General features: G+C 40.8%; 1 protein-coding gene across 1 annotated transcript; it reads left to right on the forward strand.

Annotated features, from left to right (window-relative positions):
- Positions 1-1,648: 1,648 nt before the first annotated feature.
- chchd1 (coiled-coil-helix-coiled-coil-helix domain containing 1) lies at positions 1,649-9,420 on the forward strand. The gene is made up of 3 exons (XM_031324060.2): positions 1,649-1,955; positions 5,138-5,256; positions 8,743-9,420. The coding sequence occupies exons 1-3, from the start codon at positions 1,817-1,819 to the stop codon at positions 8,851-8,853; spliced, it is 369 nt and encodes a 122-aa protein (XP_031179920.1). The 5' UTR covers positions 1,649-1,816; the 3' UTR covers positions 8,854-9,420.
- Positions 9,421-14,126: the final 4,706 nt, after the last annotated feature.

Here is a 14,126-nt window from a genome sequence, read left to right on the forward strand (position 1 = left end):
AAAGATGAGGGGGAAACAGGTGGAGTCCAAAAGATATGATGAAGAAAAAAACATACAGGCACAAAGTCCAAAACAGAAAGAGAACTTAACAAAATCCAAAAGAACTAGGAAACCTAAGAAACAGGCTAGACTACAGCACACAATTCCTTCGGTGGCTCTGAGCTGATGATCTTTGCGTCAGCAAGCCACATTACGTTTATGTACAGCAGATTTGTGCGTCTGATGATAGAAAATAATGACATTTGGCACACCGTCAAAGCTGGCAAGCTAAACATTGTGCCGTTGGCAGGATTCAGGTTAGGCTACCTAACATTAACGTTAGCTAGCAGCTACCTAACATTAACGTTAGCTAGCGCTAGCTGATACTAGCAATTTCTAGTCAGCGACATATTTTGGGCTTCATTTAATAAACATAACCTGTAGTAGTACACAATCATATGTGTATTGTTTTGATTACAATGTGCGGAATTACTTTGCATTGCCTATTTATGTCTATTTATTCCTTTTTCTCACCGTTAACCACCAGCGTCTGTACAGCATCAACAGGGGTCAACATTGTTGTTTATGTGTGTGTGACGTCAAACACTGTAACCAGTGTTGCCAACTCTTTTCCAGTGAAAGTCGCTAGCACCAGCTCCAAAAGTCGCTAAAAGTCGCTAGATGGCGTCATACGCTCATTTGCATATTTTTGACGTCATTACGCAATCATTTGTATAAAGCTTAGTGGTTGTGTCAGCAAGGTAGATAGAAAGAAATAGAACTCTTTAGCCAAATAATCACAAATTCAATACAGGAATTTATTTTACCTTATAATTATTACTTAGGTAACCTATCTTTGAAGTAAAAAAATGTAATTCTACAAAGGGAGGGAAAAAGATTGATGAAGAATTCTTAAAGAAGGCTGGCTTGCCCAGGTCCAGGCCAGCTCTAGTAGAAACTACAGAGCACCTGTTTTATACCTGTGATATGATCCAAAGCTTATGGAAATCATTGCATGGCTGGCTAAGATCCCAAATCCATAAATATAGATTATTTTTATTTCAAAACTATCCAGTTAGACATAATCTTAAAGCACAAGAAAATTTGAATTCTTGGTTAATAATGTTATAATAATAACAACTAAATACTATATACACAAACGTTGGTTTGCAAAAACTCCCCCATTGTGGAATGCACTACAAAACGAACTTTCTATGCTCAACAAATGTCTACACTTATGTCTGAATTAAACTTTTTCTAACCCTTTTATTATTATTATTATTATTATTATTATTATTATTATTATTATTACTACTACTAGTAGTGGTGTTTTTTCATGTCTTATACAGTTGGATTGCACATTACTAACATTTATTTATATATATATATTGTTTATTGAAAAATGCAATATACAGAGAATCAGGTAAACAGTAATACCACATGAACATCAAGTGTACAAACTTATGAGGATAAAAATAAAAACATACGAAGCAATACAAACAATAGTCATTACATAGAAAAAATAATAAAAAGAGGTACATGAAAACATAAAAGCTCGACAGTTTCCATTACTAACATTAGTGAGAGTTACGACAGCACCCAGATGTCGCAGTGACTGGCTGGTTGCCGTATGGTTGCCGTAAACACGTGGGTTTTACGACAATGCAATACATCTTACGGCAAAACATGGCGCTACACTGATGAGATCGGATGAGATTGGTGAAATGAACGAGTCATTAAAGTAAAGTTGGCTTTTTCCTTTCCTTTCCTATCTCAGAGCTCCATATACAGTACAGCGGCGCAGTGCCGAGCTCAGGCGGGTTAGAGGAGCAGTGAAATGGCGGCGCAGGGAGGCGTCCTGTTCCAGGAGAAGGTCAGCAGACTGCTCAGCAGACAGAACGGGAAACCCGCGCTGAAACCCAACCGGCCTCTGGTTCTCAGGGACGCTGTAGCTAACCGCAAACTCAAGAAAGGAGGTATGAAGACCAGGGTTTCCCCCAGTGTACTGCAAACCTGGCCCCTTACCCGCTCCTAAGCCACTGGGAATTAGTCTGAATAACTTTATTCTTTATTCAGGACACAAAAAAACGGTCCACAAATACAAGACACAACAGAGTCAGTGGTGTAGTCTAATGTAGGGCTGGGCGATATTTCAATACTATATCGATATCGTGATATGAGACTAGATATTGTCTTAGATTTTGAAGGATTGTAATATCGTTACATGGTAAGTTTAGTCTTTTCCTGGTTTTAAAGGCTGCATTACAGTAAAGTGGTGTCATTTTCTGAACTTACCAGACTGTTGTAACTGTTCTGTTATTTGCCTTTACCCACTTAGTCATTATATCCACATTATTGATGATTATTTATCTAAAATCTAAATGTGGAAGATATTTTGTGAAAGCACCAATTGTCATCCTTACAATATCAACATTAAGGTGTTTGGTCAAAAATATCGTGATATTTGATTTTCTCCATATCGCCCAGCCCTAGTCTAATGTATATGTAAATACTGTATATGTATGGGCCAGGATGGGGGGGGGCATATCATAGTGGGGGGTCTGGGTGGCCTCCCCCAGGGTTATTTTAAGCGTCAAAGACTTCATTTTCTGTATTCAGATACACTTTTATGCACCAATTTACGGTGGAAATACCTTTAATTAGCCTATGCGAAGAAGAAAAACGGATGACAATTCAAAATATATCAAAATAATATGTTGTTACATGTCATTGAGCATTTGTAAGTGGGTATATGGAAATCCTGGAGCTTTCTTAGTGGGTATACTGCATATCACGTAGACTACACCACTGTTTGAATCTATTTTTTAAGACGTGTTTTTAACTACAGTTAGAGTGGGGCTGGCTCCGTTGGAAACTTAGCTAGACGTTGTCATATTTTCAAATCTCCAGTAAGCTTTTAGCAAAGACTTAACGCTAATGGAATCTGTCTTTGAAGACCAGGGGGCTCTACACCTTAACGAAAGCACCAGGGACTCTACACCTTAACGAAAGCATTGACAACATTGGTTGTGTTCACAGAGTTTACTAAAAAGAAAGGTTTTAAACAACTCACCGTAGCTCTTGTTGTTTCCGGCTGCTACCACCTCGGCGGTCAAAACGGGTCGATATCCGAATGCGAATGAACGGACTCCATATGAGGCTCCTTTTTCAACTACGAGGTCAATATTGTTTTTCAATAACGACAAAACAAGAAATAATCCGTGCATTTATATGGAACTAAGCTTTAGGAGCTTTCCATCTTTACTCCCTGTTACGTTGCATTCGGAAAAGATTATTTTTGACTCATAAAATGGCTGCGGCCGGAAACAACAAGACCTACGGTGAGTTGTTCAAAACCTTTCTTTTTAGTAAACTCTGTGAACACAACCAATGTTGTCAATGCTTTCGTTAAGGTGTAGAGTCCCTGGTCATACTTTGAGCAAAGTCTCATGTTTTGTCGAGCCTTCTTAGTGTTTTAAAAATAGCTATTTTGAGGCTAGCATAAAAGTGCCCCTAGCACTCCCATTCAAAAGGCCATTTGACCGAAAATATGGTAAATCTTAAAAGTGGCGATTCCGTCCTAAATATACTTTTAAACGAAAGTTTGACTCGGGTACATTCACAAAAAGACCCTAGGTTGTATTTTGGCGAGAGATACGCTTTAATGTCGCCATCAGTCTGTGACTGGCCCAAGACAAAAAGACTTGATGTAGACAGCCAATCGAGAGCCTGTATGAGCTGGCCAGTTCTAAACAGGATCTGCCTATTTTCTGCTTCCAGCTGCCTTGCTGTACAACAACAGCTTTTCATTTCCTCTTGAGTGGAGCTGTGTTGACCCAGTAGCCAGCTGACAGGAAGGGGACGGTTGTGACAGGGTTTTATTTGGGTTTTCTTATTAATTGGGATGTCTTACCCATACCTCCCTCTGAAGCTGAGCTGGGAGTCCATATCCCATCGATGGATTACAAGTAGGGCTGCACCGTTTGAAAAAAGTCAAATTGACGTTAACAATACTGCGATGGCGATATAATGGGATCATGAGTCGACTTGCTTGATTATCAAGGAAAATGCACAAAATACAAACATTTTGAAATGTGTATTTCTCAACTTGAACATACGAAGTTAAACGAGCATAAGAAGAAATACATAAACAAAAAATGTGCAATACTTTTTTTTAAATAACTTTATATTTTACAAAATGAAATGCTGTGTGGACTAGCCAGACCCTCCCCCGCAGCGCTGTGGAGGAAGGTCTGGCAATGAGAGACACACCAGACAACAACTTAACATAAATGAACTACAGCTGAATAAAAGCGACAGTTGTCATTATATACGGTGAAATCAACCATCGCCGCCACTTTCAATCTTTCAAGTCCTTCACATTGTTAAAGCAGCCATATTATGCTCATTTTCAGGTTCATAATTGTATTTTAAGGTTGTACCAGAATAGGTTTACATGGTTTAATTTTCAAAAAACACCATATTTGTGTTGTACTGCAGTGCTCTCTCTCACTGCTGCAGATCCTCTTTTCAGCTGGTCTCTGTTTTAGCTACAGAGTGAGACCTCTTTTCTTCTTCTTCTTCTGTACTATCTTTGATTGCACTGCACATGCCCAGTAGCTCAGATGTAGATCATGTCAGCTAGCTAGCTCCACAGACAGTAACAGAAAGGCTGTTTCTACAACTTTGGTCAGTTACAAGGCAGGATTAGCTGGGAGACTTCTAAATGAGGGCGCACATGGAAGTAGTTCTTTTGTAGATTATGGTGAACTTGTGTGTGTTGTAGCAGTGCTTTGCTATTGAGAACGAGGTAGCATGCTAGCGTTAGCCGTAGCGTTAGCATGCTAACGCTATGGCTAATGGTTGCGGTTAGCCTGCTCGTTTCGGCTTGTGACGTCACAAGCCGTGCCGATTTTGAACAGCTCACCCAGAGACTGAAGGCAGGACACATTCAGAAACCGTATCTCACTCTAAACACCATGGATGGATTTTTTTCAAAGTTTGTATGTGTGTGGAAGCACCAGAGACACAACATAACACCCCAAATCCCAGAAAAAGTGTTTTTTTTCATAATATGGGCACTTTAAGACGCTGTTGGTTATGCAAGACATGAATCAAATAGTTACTAAAGGGTAACCATGAAGCTTGTTCTCCACAGAGGCCACCTGTATCACAGAGATGTCAGTCATGATGTCCTGTTGGAAGCAGAACAACTTTGTGGACGGCCTGTGCTCTAGTGAGATGAACGCCTTCTACACTTGTGTTAACAAGGCTCAGGTATGTGTACGTACAGAGCAACACAACTGTAAATTCTATAAATAAACAGATATTAAGGTCTACTCAGTTCTGCATTTCTGCTGCTTTCAGTATTGTGCTAAGATACAACAAATTGTTAAACTTAAAACAAACAAAAGGAAATAACTTCCAACATTCTTTTATTGAACAAATTCAGCATTGAATTAAATATAAAAGGCACCACTAAAAAAAGAGAAAACTTTAAAGTGTAATTTTTTTTTTTACTGATATTTTCTTTCAACTAACAAAAAGAATATCTTGAGTGTCTTCCGCGATATGTCGCAGCCTTCCGCGATATGTACATGTGGCCCTAGTTAAAAGCGCGTGTGGTAAGAACCAATCAGCGATCATCCCTTCAATTGATGATATACAATCTGATCGCCAATTGGCACAAGCCTTTCCAATAAGCACACCTGGAGTCTTCAGCATCTAAGTCCATATACATCCTTACAGCACTCCGAGGCAGCATACGGAGTTAAGTATATCCTAGAGCTGGGCAATATATCGATATTATATCGATATCGTGATATGAGACTAGATATCGTCTTAGATTTTGGATATCGTAATATGACATAAGTGGTGTCTTTTCCTGGTTTTTAAAGGCTGTATTACAGTAAAGTGATGTACTTTTCTGAACTTACCAGACTGGTGTAACTGTTCTATTATTTGCCTTGACCCACTTAGTCATTATATCCACATTACTGATGATTACTTATCAACACTCTCATTGTGTGAATATTTTGGGATAGCACCAATAGTCAACACTACAATATCGTTGCGGCATCGATATCGAGGTATTTGGTCAAAAATATCGTGATATTTGATTTTCCCCATATCGCCCAGCCCTAGTATATCCCACAATTCACTGCGCTCTACTGCAATAACTTAATTTAATTGCTTTATTAAGTATATTCCTCCTCTCAGCTTCTGAAAATGTTTTTTTTTTTACTATCGTCTAATTGTAACTGTACAATTGTATAGTAAGCTCGGGCCGGTGTACATTTGCAAATCGGTTTGATATTAGGCCAAACACCGTACCGGTATGCTGAATTTAAACAATAGATGTCTCACTCCCGAGAGGAACTAATGAGACTGAGATCGTCCATGGATGAGAGCGCTAATGCATCTCTAAACCATGATGTTTTTTCCTGCAATGTTTACACTTTATTGCCTCAAATCCAAAATGTTGCCACATTGGCAGCGCAGTAATTCTGCCATATGTCATGTCGTCACCTCCCCCCCAAAAAAAACATGAACTTTCTTGTAATTAAATGCAACTTGCGCCATTCCCCCAACCCACCGCTACCAAATGGGATCGCCTTCATGGACACTCAGCTCGGCAGTAACAAGTATAGCTTACTACCTTTTTTTTTAGATCAAAGTTACTTACAAACTTTGCAGAACCAACATGACCCACGCAATCCTCCATCTGAGGAGGGAGATTGCTGTCTGGCTTGGGTATGGCATTCACTTTACGAAAGTCCGTACAAGCTCTAAAATTGAACAGACTAGGATGTTCACAAGCAGCTTCAGCAGCAGCAGAGCTGAGCGGTTCAATTCATTTATGAACAGTCCACTGGCAGTGGGTGTCCGGATGTTCACTAGTCTGCCTTTTGCAGAGCGGTGGCAGAGTTGTACACGCTAAACTGCCTGTAAAAACCCAGCGTTAGAACGTAAACGTATGAAAATAAGTTTTGTTTAATTCTCTCTGCACCGCCACTCTTACTCCCTCTCTCTAGCACGAAAACACCCGTCTCCAGCCTGCAGTTTAGTGCAGCCGCTGGGTAGCCAAATTTACTTCTAATGAAATCAAACAAAGAGAAATGTTCTCCCCTTGTCTTAAAATAGTCAAAAATCGATACCAGAGTAACCTACTTCCTTGTCCAGCTGCTGCAATAAATATGCAGAGGAGAAATCCCTCTGCACAAAATCTTCTGAGAAGTGTTTGATGGTTATTTATTTGTGCTTTAGAGCGTAATCATTGCCAAACAATCATAAAGTAAGCTATATTTATCTCTCTGTACAATGAAAGATTCAAGTAGCTACTAGAGGTGCAACGATGAATCGATTAGTTGTCAACTATTAAATTAATCGCCAACTATTTTGATAATCGATTAATCATTTGAGTCATTTTTTTATTAAAAAAAATAAGATTTCTCTGATTCCAGCTTGTTAAATGTGAATATCTTCTAGTTTCTTCTCTCCTCTGTGACAGTAAACTGAATATCTTTGAGTTTGGGACAAAACAAGACATTTGAGGACGTCCTCTTAGGCTTTGGGAAACACTGATCCACATTTTTCACCATGTTTTGACATTTTTATAGATCAAACAACTAATCGATTAATCGAGAAAATAATCGACAGATTAATCGACTATGAAAATAATCGTTAGTTGCAGCCCTAGTAGCTACAAAACATTAGTTCTGCTGGTGTACAGCTGGACGGGAGTATGTGATGTTAGCTGTTCACTGAATATGACGTAAAGCCCCGCCCATTTCTAGCACTTAAAGGTGCTCTGCCACACAAAACCGTTTTTACTTGCATTTTTTGAAATCTGTTAGGTCCATATGTGTTGGTGTTATGTGGTGAATGTGAAAATGAACTGCTACCTCCTCTGTCAGCTCTAGCCACTGAACAGAAATAAGCGGAGAAATCAGACCAATCACAAAAGCTGGTCAGTCTGACGTGGTGTTGCCTGAGCTCATTACTATTCATGAGCTCACCCAGTTGCGCTGGGTAAAGGATGCTGATAGCCAGGCTCTCATTGGCTAGCTGTTAGCCAATCAGAGTCAAGCAACTTAGCCTGTTGAATATTAATGAGAACTGGCACAAATCAAGCTGAGTCTTCCTGCAGGCTTTCTATACCACGCTAGAATGGCTTGAAACAAGGTAACCAAGGCATTTTTTCCACAAAGAAATGTTACAGAGTGTATGGTAGAACTTCAGACATTACCACAAAGTAATGAAATATGTGTGGCAGGCCCCCTTTAAAGTAACTGCATAATTGTTATGCATTGCTCCCGGGTTGACCCAGGTGATCTCTGAATTATCATGACCAGGGATGTACCCATGTAGACTGGCTTGGTTTGAATTTCCAAAAGGAGGGTTGAACCCTGATCAGACAACCCTAGCCCCACCCTGGTAGGTGGTGTGAAAGAGGTATACTCTAACTTGCATTAAACTGATCTAGGAGCAAAATGAAGACTGGCCTAACACTACAGAGCAGTCTAAAATCTCTCTTTGGAAATGGCCCCAGACCTTGGGAAGTCTCTCCACAGAGGAAATGTTAAGTTTGTGCTCAGTACAGAGACCTCCCACCTCATCATTCACATGAGACATTAAGATCTCAACGTTTTCTGACCTCATCTTGCAGAGTGGTGAAGCTAGCTCAAAAGTGCCCTAGTTGTACTTCTTAAACACATTGCTCATTAAAAAGCACTGGTAACAAATCATCCTTCTGTTTCTCAGGCCGCTATGAAGAATAAATCTGAACAGAGCAGCCTCCAGGGAGGACGTCTGCATCCAAAACAAGCCACAGCCCTGCTGAGGAGATATCCCAACCTGCGCACTGAGATCTAGGAAAAAAACTTTTGAATGCATAACTTGTACAGACTTGAAATGTGCAGGTGAAATCTTGGAGTCTTGGAACTGGATTTCATCATGTTAAGGAGTTGTAAGCTACTGTATGCTTTAACAACAGAATATCATATACATGTATTACATTAAAAAAGGAAGGAGCAGAACACCGAAAAGGGGGATTTCAACACAAACACACTGCACCACTCCTTTTAATATGTAAGGTTAGTCAATCATTTCACATCGCTGACTAATACTCTGTAATGGGACAGCCTTTGTATTCACAACACACTGCCTTTTATGGTCTGAAATATAATGTGACTTTCCCCTTGTGTCCTCAATTGGCTCTGATGAACGTGATGGCATTTATTCCTAATCCAATTTAGCAGAGTGGTCTCCTTCAGTGCAGAGATGTTATTAGTGGATGTGATTATTCTTCTTGGGTTTCATGGCTCCTGGCTGGCAGCTTACTGTTATCACTGAACGTTGTAAATGCCTCGTCATTCCTGTAGAAGCTGAGATTGGTGGTTAACAGATGTTGAAATAAAATCAGCCTAAAGATTACCAGTAGGCAAAGCTCAGTGTGGTTGATATGGATATTCCTAAATGGATTCAAAAATAGATTTTTTTTGTGCACCACATGTGTCAAACACAAGGCCCGCGGGACAAATCCGGCCCCTCGCAGATTTTGAGCCGGCCCGCATGTCAATTAAGGTTCACAGTAAAATTTGGCCCGCCAAGTTTTTGTCACTTTTTCCGACGTTTTGGGCGCTTTTTTCTACGATGGCTGAGGAACGTTTTTGGGACTTTATGTGGACCAAACTGTACGTGAGAAGACTATGTGAGACATGCAATAATACAGTCAAAGATATTTGACTTTTTCGATAAATACATATAAGCATGTCTGGCCTTTAGTGAAAATGAGTTTGACACCCCTGATGTACACCCTTCTCCCATAATGCGATCTACAAAGGAAATGGAGGAGACCAAATGAATGTTTTCCCCATAGACTGTATATAATAGTGGACGTAGCATCCGTGACGTCACCCATTGGTATGTGGACTGCCGTTCCAAAGCCTTAAGATTGATGGTAGGGGCGTCGTCATCTTGGTTTTTGCAACAAAGCGTGAAGATTTTTGATGAGATCAACTCTTCCAATCAAGAATAAAACATAGACGACACCCTAAATCAAAAAGTTCAGAGCTATTTTAATGTACACAGTGCCATGGTTAGCATTGCTAAGGCTGCGTTCCATGCAGCCGTTCCGCAACCGGTGGAAATTAGGAGTTGGTCTGTGCCCATATATGATCAGTTTTGTTATTCACAAAAATATATATATTTCAAAACAAGAGCTATACAAAGACTCTCAGGTGGATGTGAGTTTGTGAACACAGTCCGAGAGTGCACACTCACTCACTTGTTTAACTACACATCTACTTGCATTTTTCTTTTGAATTCAATTGTTAATTAAATATTAAAATAAATGATCAGTGGCTGATATGAGATTTTCAATTCATGTTCAAATGCATCCTCATATGACAAAACAGGACATCCAACTGGATGTAAAACAACTTTGGAGTTTCTTTTTTTTTTTTTTTTTGCTAAGCTAGCATTTCCTCCTGCTTCCTGTCTTTGCGCTAGACTAAACTATATTTACTGGATGCAAATAGCATACATGAAATTCATATCACTCCTCTCATCTGACTCGATAAGCAGTCACTTGATTTAAAGTTGGACTCTTCTTTTGATGCTTTATGTCTTTTTAATGACTCACCTATATTTTCTTACAATTAGTTTATTTCTGGCAGACACTGACGTTTTGTTAATGACGTTTCATGTTTTGTCTAAGGAACAGGAAAGAGTTAGTGCTATACTTGCACCCAGCATTGTGAGAATGTGGTATGTTTGCTGTTTCCTCATTTATCTGCCCGTCATTATATAGAACCATTTCCCCACCCTGCTTATCACTTCCTCCCAAACATCAAGGCGGCAGAGGAAACTCCTCCACAGCCACTCACTGTTACATACACTTCTCCTCTCATCAAATTGAATACGTTTTGATTTCTCATTATTATCTGATGTTCAGAGAAAATGCTACTCTCTGTGACATCCATCTCCTGAGTCTGGAAGCATCTCAGGCCTCTGCCTCAAGAGGCACACTGAAGAGTTTTTATGACACAATCAAGGTCACGCTTTATAATCATCTGTGTTTGTGAGGTCGCCAGGAAAAACAATCAGTGCCGATCAAAGTCGGCCATTGAAATCCAGCCTAGCAGGCCTTTTTATTTGTAGAACGATCATGAACATGGACTCGCCCTGCTTATCTCAGTCTGATCGTCTGAGTGCTTTGGTCAGTGTTTCCAGTGACAGGATGTTGACTTCCACTGCTTTTGTTTTCAGAGCCTACATTGTTCCCCAGGTGTCAGATTGTCACTATCAGTAACTGTAACCTGTCCAGACAAAATATTAGTTTATCAAATTAGGACCACACCCTACTTGATAAGATACCTATCAGTTTTTTTAAATATTATTTTTTGGGGCTTTTTCCCTTTATTAGATAGTGACAGTGGATAGACAGGAAAGTGGGGAGAGAGAGAGCGAGAGACACGCAGCTAAGGGTCACAGGTCGGATTCGAACCCCGGGCCGCTGCAGAGGACTCAGCCTACGTGGGGCGCGCACTCTACTGGGTGAGCTAGAGGCCGCACCCTATCAGGTTTGTAAAGGCCAGCATGTTCTGTAGCAGCAGTGGCAATTAGCGTTGTAGTCTTAAGTACTGAAGTAGTAGTAAGTAATTGAAGTTACTGTGTTTTACTGCATTACACTGAGAGGTAAATTCAATCTATGTATTTCTGTATAATGCAATACAGTTTAACAGCAGGACAGACTGCAGCCTCCAACATGAGCAGAAAGTTGCATGAGCAGCTCTATAAAGCCGGGGTCGTCAACATTTTTTTAAGCCAAGGACCCCTTAACTGAAGAAAGGCAGAGCAGGGACCCCCTACTACATATATTGTATAACATTAAGTCACATATTAAACTGGGCCTACAATAATGTATAGGACAGCCTAATTTTACAGCCTTTATATATACTTGTTTAGTGCATAGAATACTAAGCTATTAAAATAATAATTGTTGGCATGAGTTCATAAATCATGTTTTATTGTTAATCATACATGTGGCACAGGGAATCTGTATCTGTGGATGACTACCTTGCCTATATGCCAGTAAGCCTATCATCAGTGGGGGTTTTTTCACAAATAGGCTGATTTATATTTGCCAATAAAAGAGTGCCATGGTTAGAATTGCTAAGCTTCTGTCCTGATTGATCATACATTTTAAAATAAATGGGACGATAATTTGCACAATCATGCTGCATTGAAGAAGACTTCAAACTAGCGATTGAGACCATACGCTCAATATGAAAATGTTTACCGAGGTAAGAAATCAAGTGAGAAGTAGGCTCATTTTCTCATAGACTTCTATAGAAACAGACTTCTTGTTGGAACCAGTGGACTCACCCAGAATGCTGCTTTAAGGCACTTCCACATTAACTTCCCTTTTCAGTCCTGGAAGCTTTGTTCATTATTTTTACATCCTATGTGTCCAACAGTCAAATGTCTCTTAATTATCTCTACCTCACACAAAATTTATGAACAAACGTTCAAAAAAGTGTGAAGTTGAACTACGCTAAGTGTGGTTAGGTGTCACCATATCTGTATCTCCCGCCCCCTGGATGTCACCTGCACAGCCCTACGTGGAATGAAATGCTGTGGATAACACCCCACAGCTGGGTCTGTTTGTCTGGTCAGAGGCTTTGTCTCTGTGGCTGGGACTAACCACAGCACGGGGACTGCTGGGCAGCTGCACTGGAGGTCCCTCCGTCTGCAGCTGCTACTGGATCAGCAAGCTCTGGAACGGCCTGCAGATGTCTCCTGTTGCGTTGCATCAATGGTCCATTGTCCATCTTTACCAGCTAAGATCGTGGCTCTCTACACCTGCCAACGACTTTAGCAGGTTTTCCAGCCTTTATCACCATCCAGTTTCACCCTGACGTCCATTACCTATCTCATAAACCTGCCCTTAAGCCTGTTAAGCCTATGACATGCTGCTTTTTGGATAGACCTTTGTGGTCCCCTAATACTGTATCTGAAGTCTCTTTTATATAGGCCTTTGTGGTCCCCTAATACTGTATCTGAAGTCTCTTTTATATAGGCCTTAGTGGTCCCCTAATACTGTATCTGAAGTCTCTTTTATATAGGCCTTAGTGGTCCCCTAATACTGTATCTGAAGTCTCTTTTATATAGGCCTTAGTGGTCCCCTAATACTGTATCTGAAGTCTCTTTTATATAGGCCTTAGTGGTCCCCTAATACTGTATCTGAAGTCTCTTTTATATAGACCTTAGTGGTCCCCTAATACTGTATCTGAAGTCTCTTTTATATAGACCTTAGTGGTCCCCTAATACTGTATCTGAAGTCTCTTTCCCTAAATTCAGCCTTGGTGCAGAATTACAGCCACTAGAGCCAGTCCCACAATGAGCTTTCCTTAGGATGTGCCATTTCTGTGTCTGTAGCTTTAAATGCTATTGAGGAGGAGAGAGGGGGGGACAAGGTGGAGGGTGGGGGTGTGGCCTTGACCAACTGCCATGCTTCTCTCGTTTGCAAGCCATGATGTCTCTCTCTCTCTCATGGGTGGGCCAAATTCTCTGGGCAGGCAAAGCAGAGAAAGGGGAGGTAACCTTTCCTCTTATGAGCTCATAAGGAGAAGATTCCAGATCAGCCCATCTGAGCTTTCATTTTCTCAAAGGCAGAGCAGGATACCCAGGGCTCGGTTTACACCTATCACCATTTCTAGCCACTGGGGGCCCATAGGCAGGCTGGGGGAACTCATATTAATGTTAAAAAACCTCATAAAGTGACATTTTCATGCCATGGGACCTTTAATGACTTGACGGCTAGTTATGTTGCCATAGGTTTAGTCTGCCGGGGGACTTCCTATGACAACGAGCTCCTCTCTTCTCTTCTCTTTCACTCTGTTGAATACAATACACACATACACAAACAGGACCTTATACATGCACTAAGTGGAGAGATGTCAGAGTGAGGGGGCTGCCCATAACCCCCAATTTCCACCGGCTGCAGAACGTCTGCAGATCCGCTCCGGAACGGCGGCGGAGTCATTAGGTTTCCATTAAAGTCAATGTGTGTATTTCCACTGACTGCAGAACAGCTGCGTTCCGACTCCGTCCCAGCTCCGGCGGTCCGCAGGTCTCCGGAG

This window comes from Sander lucioperca, chromosome 7 (assembly GCF_008315115.2).
Source record: "Sander lucioperca isolate FBNREF2018 chromosome 7, SLUC_FBN_1.2, whole genome shotgun sequence".
NCBI classification, from domain to species: domain Eukaryota; kingdom Metazoa; phylum Chordata; class Actinopteri; order Perciformes; family Percidae; genus Sander; species Sander lucioperca.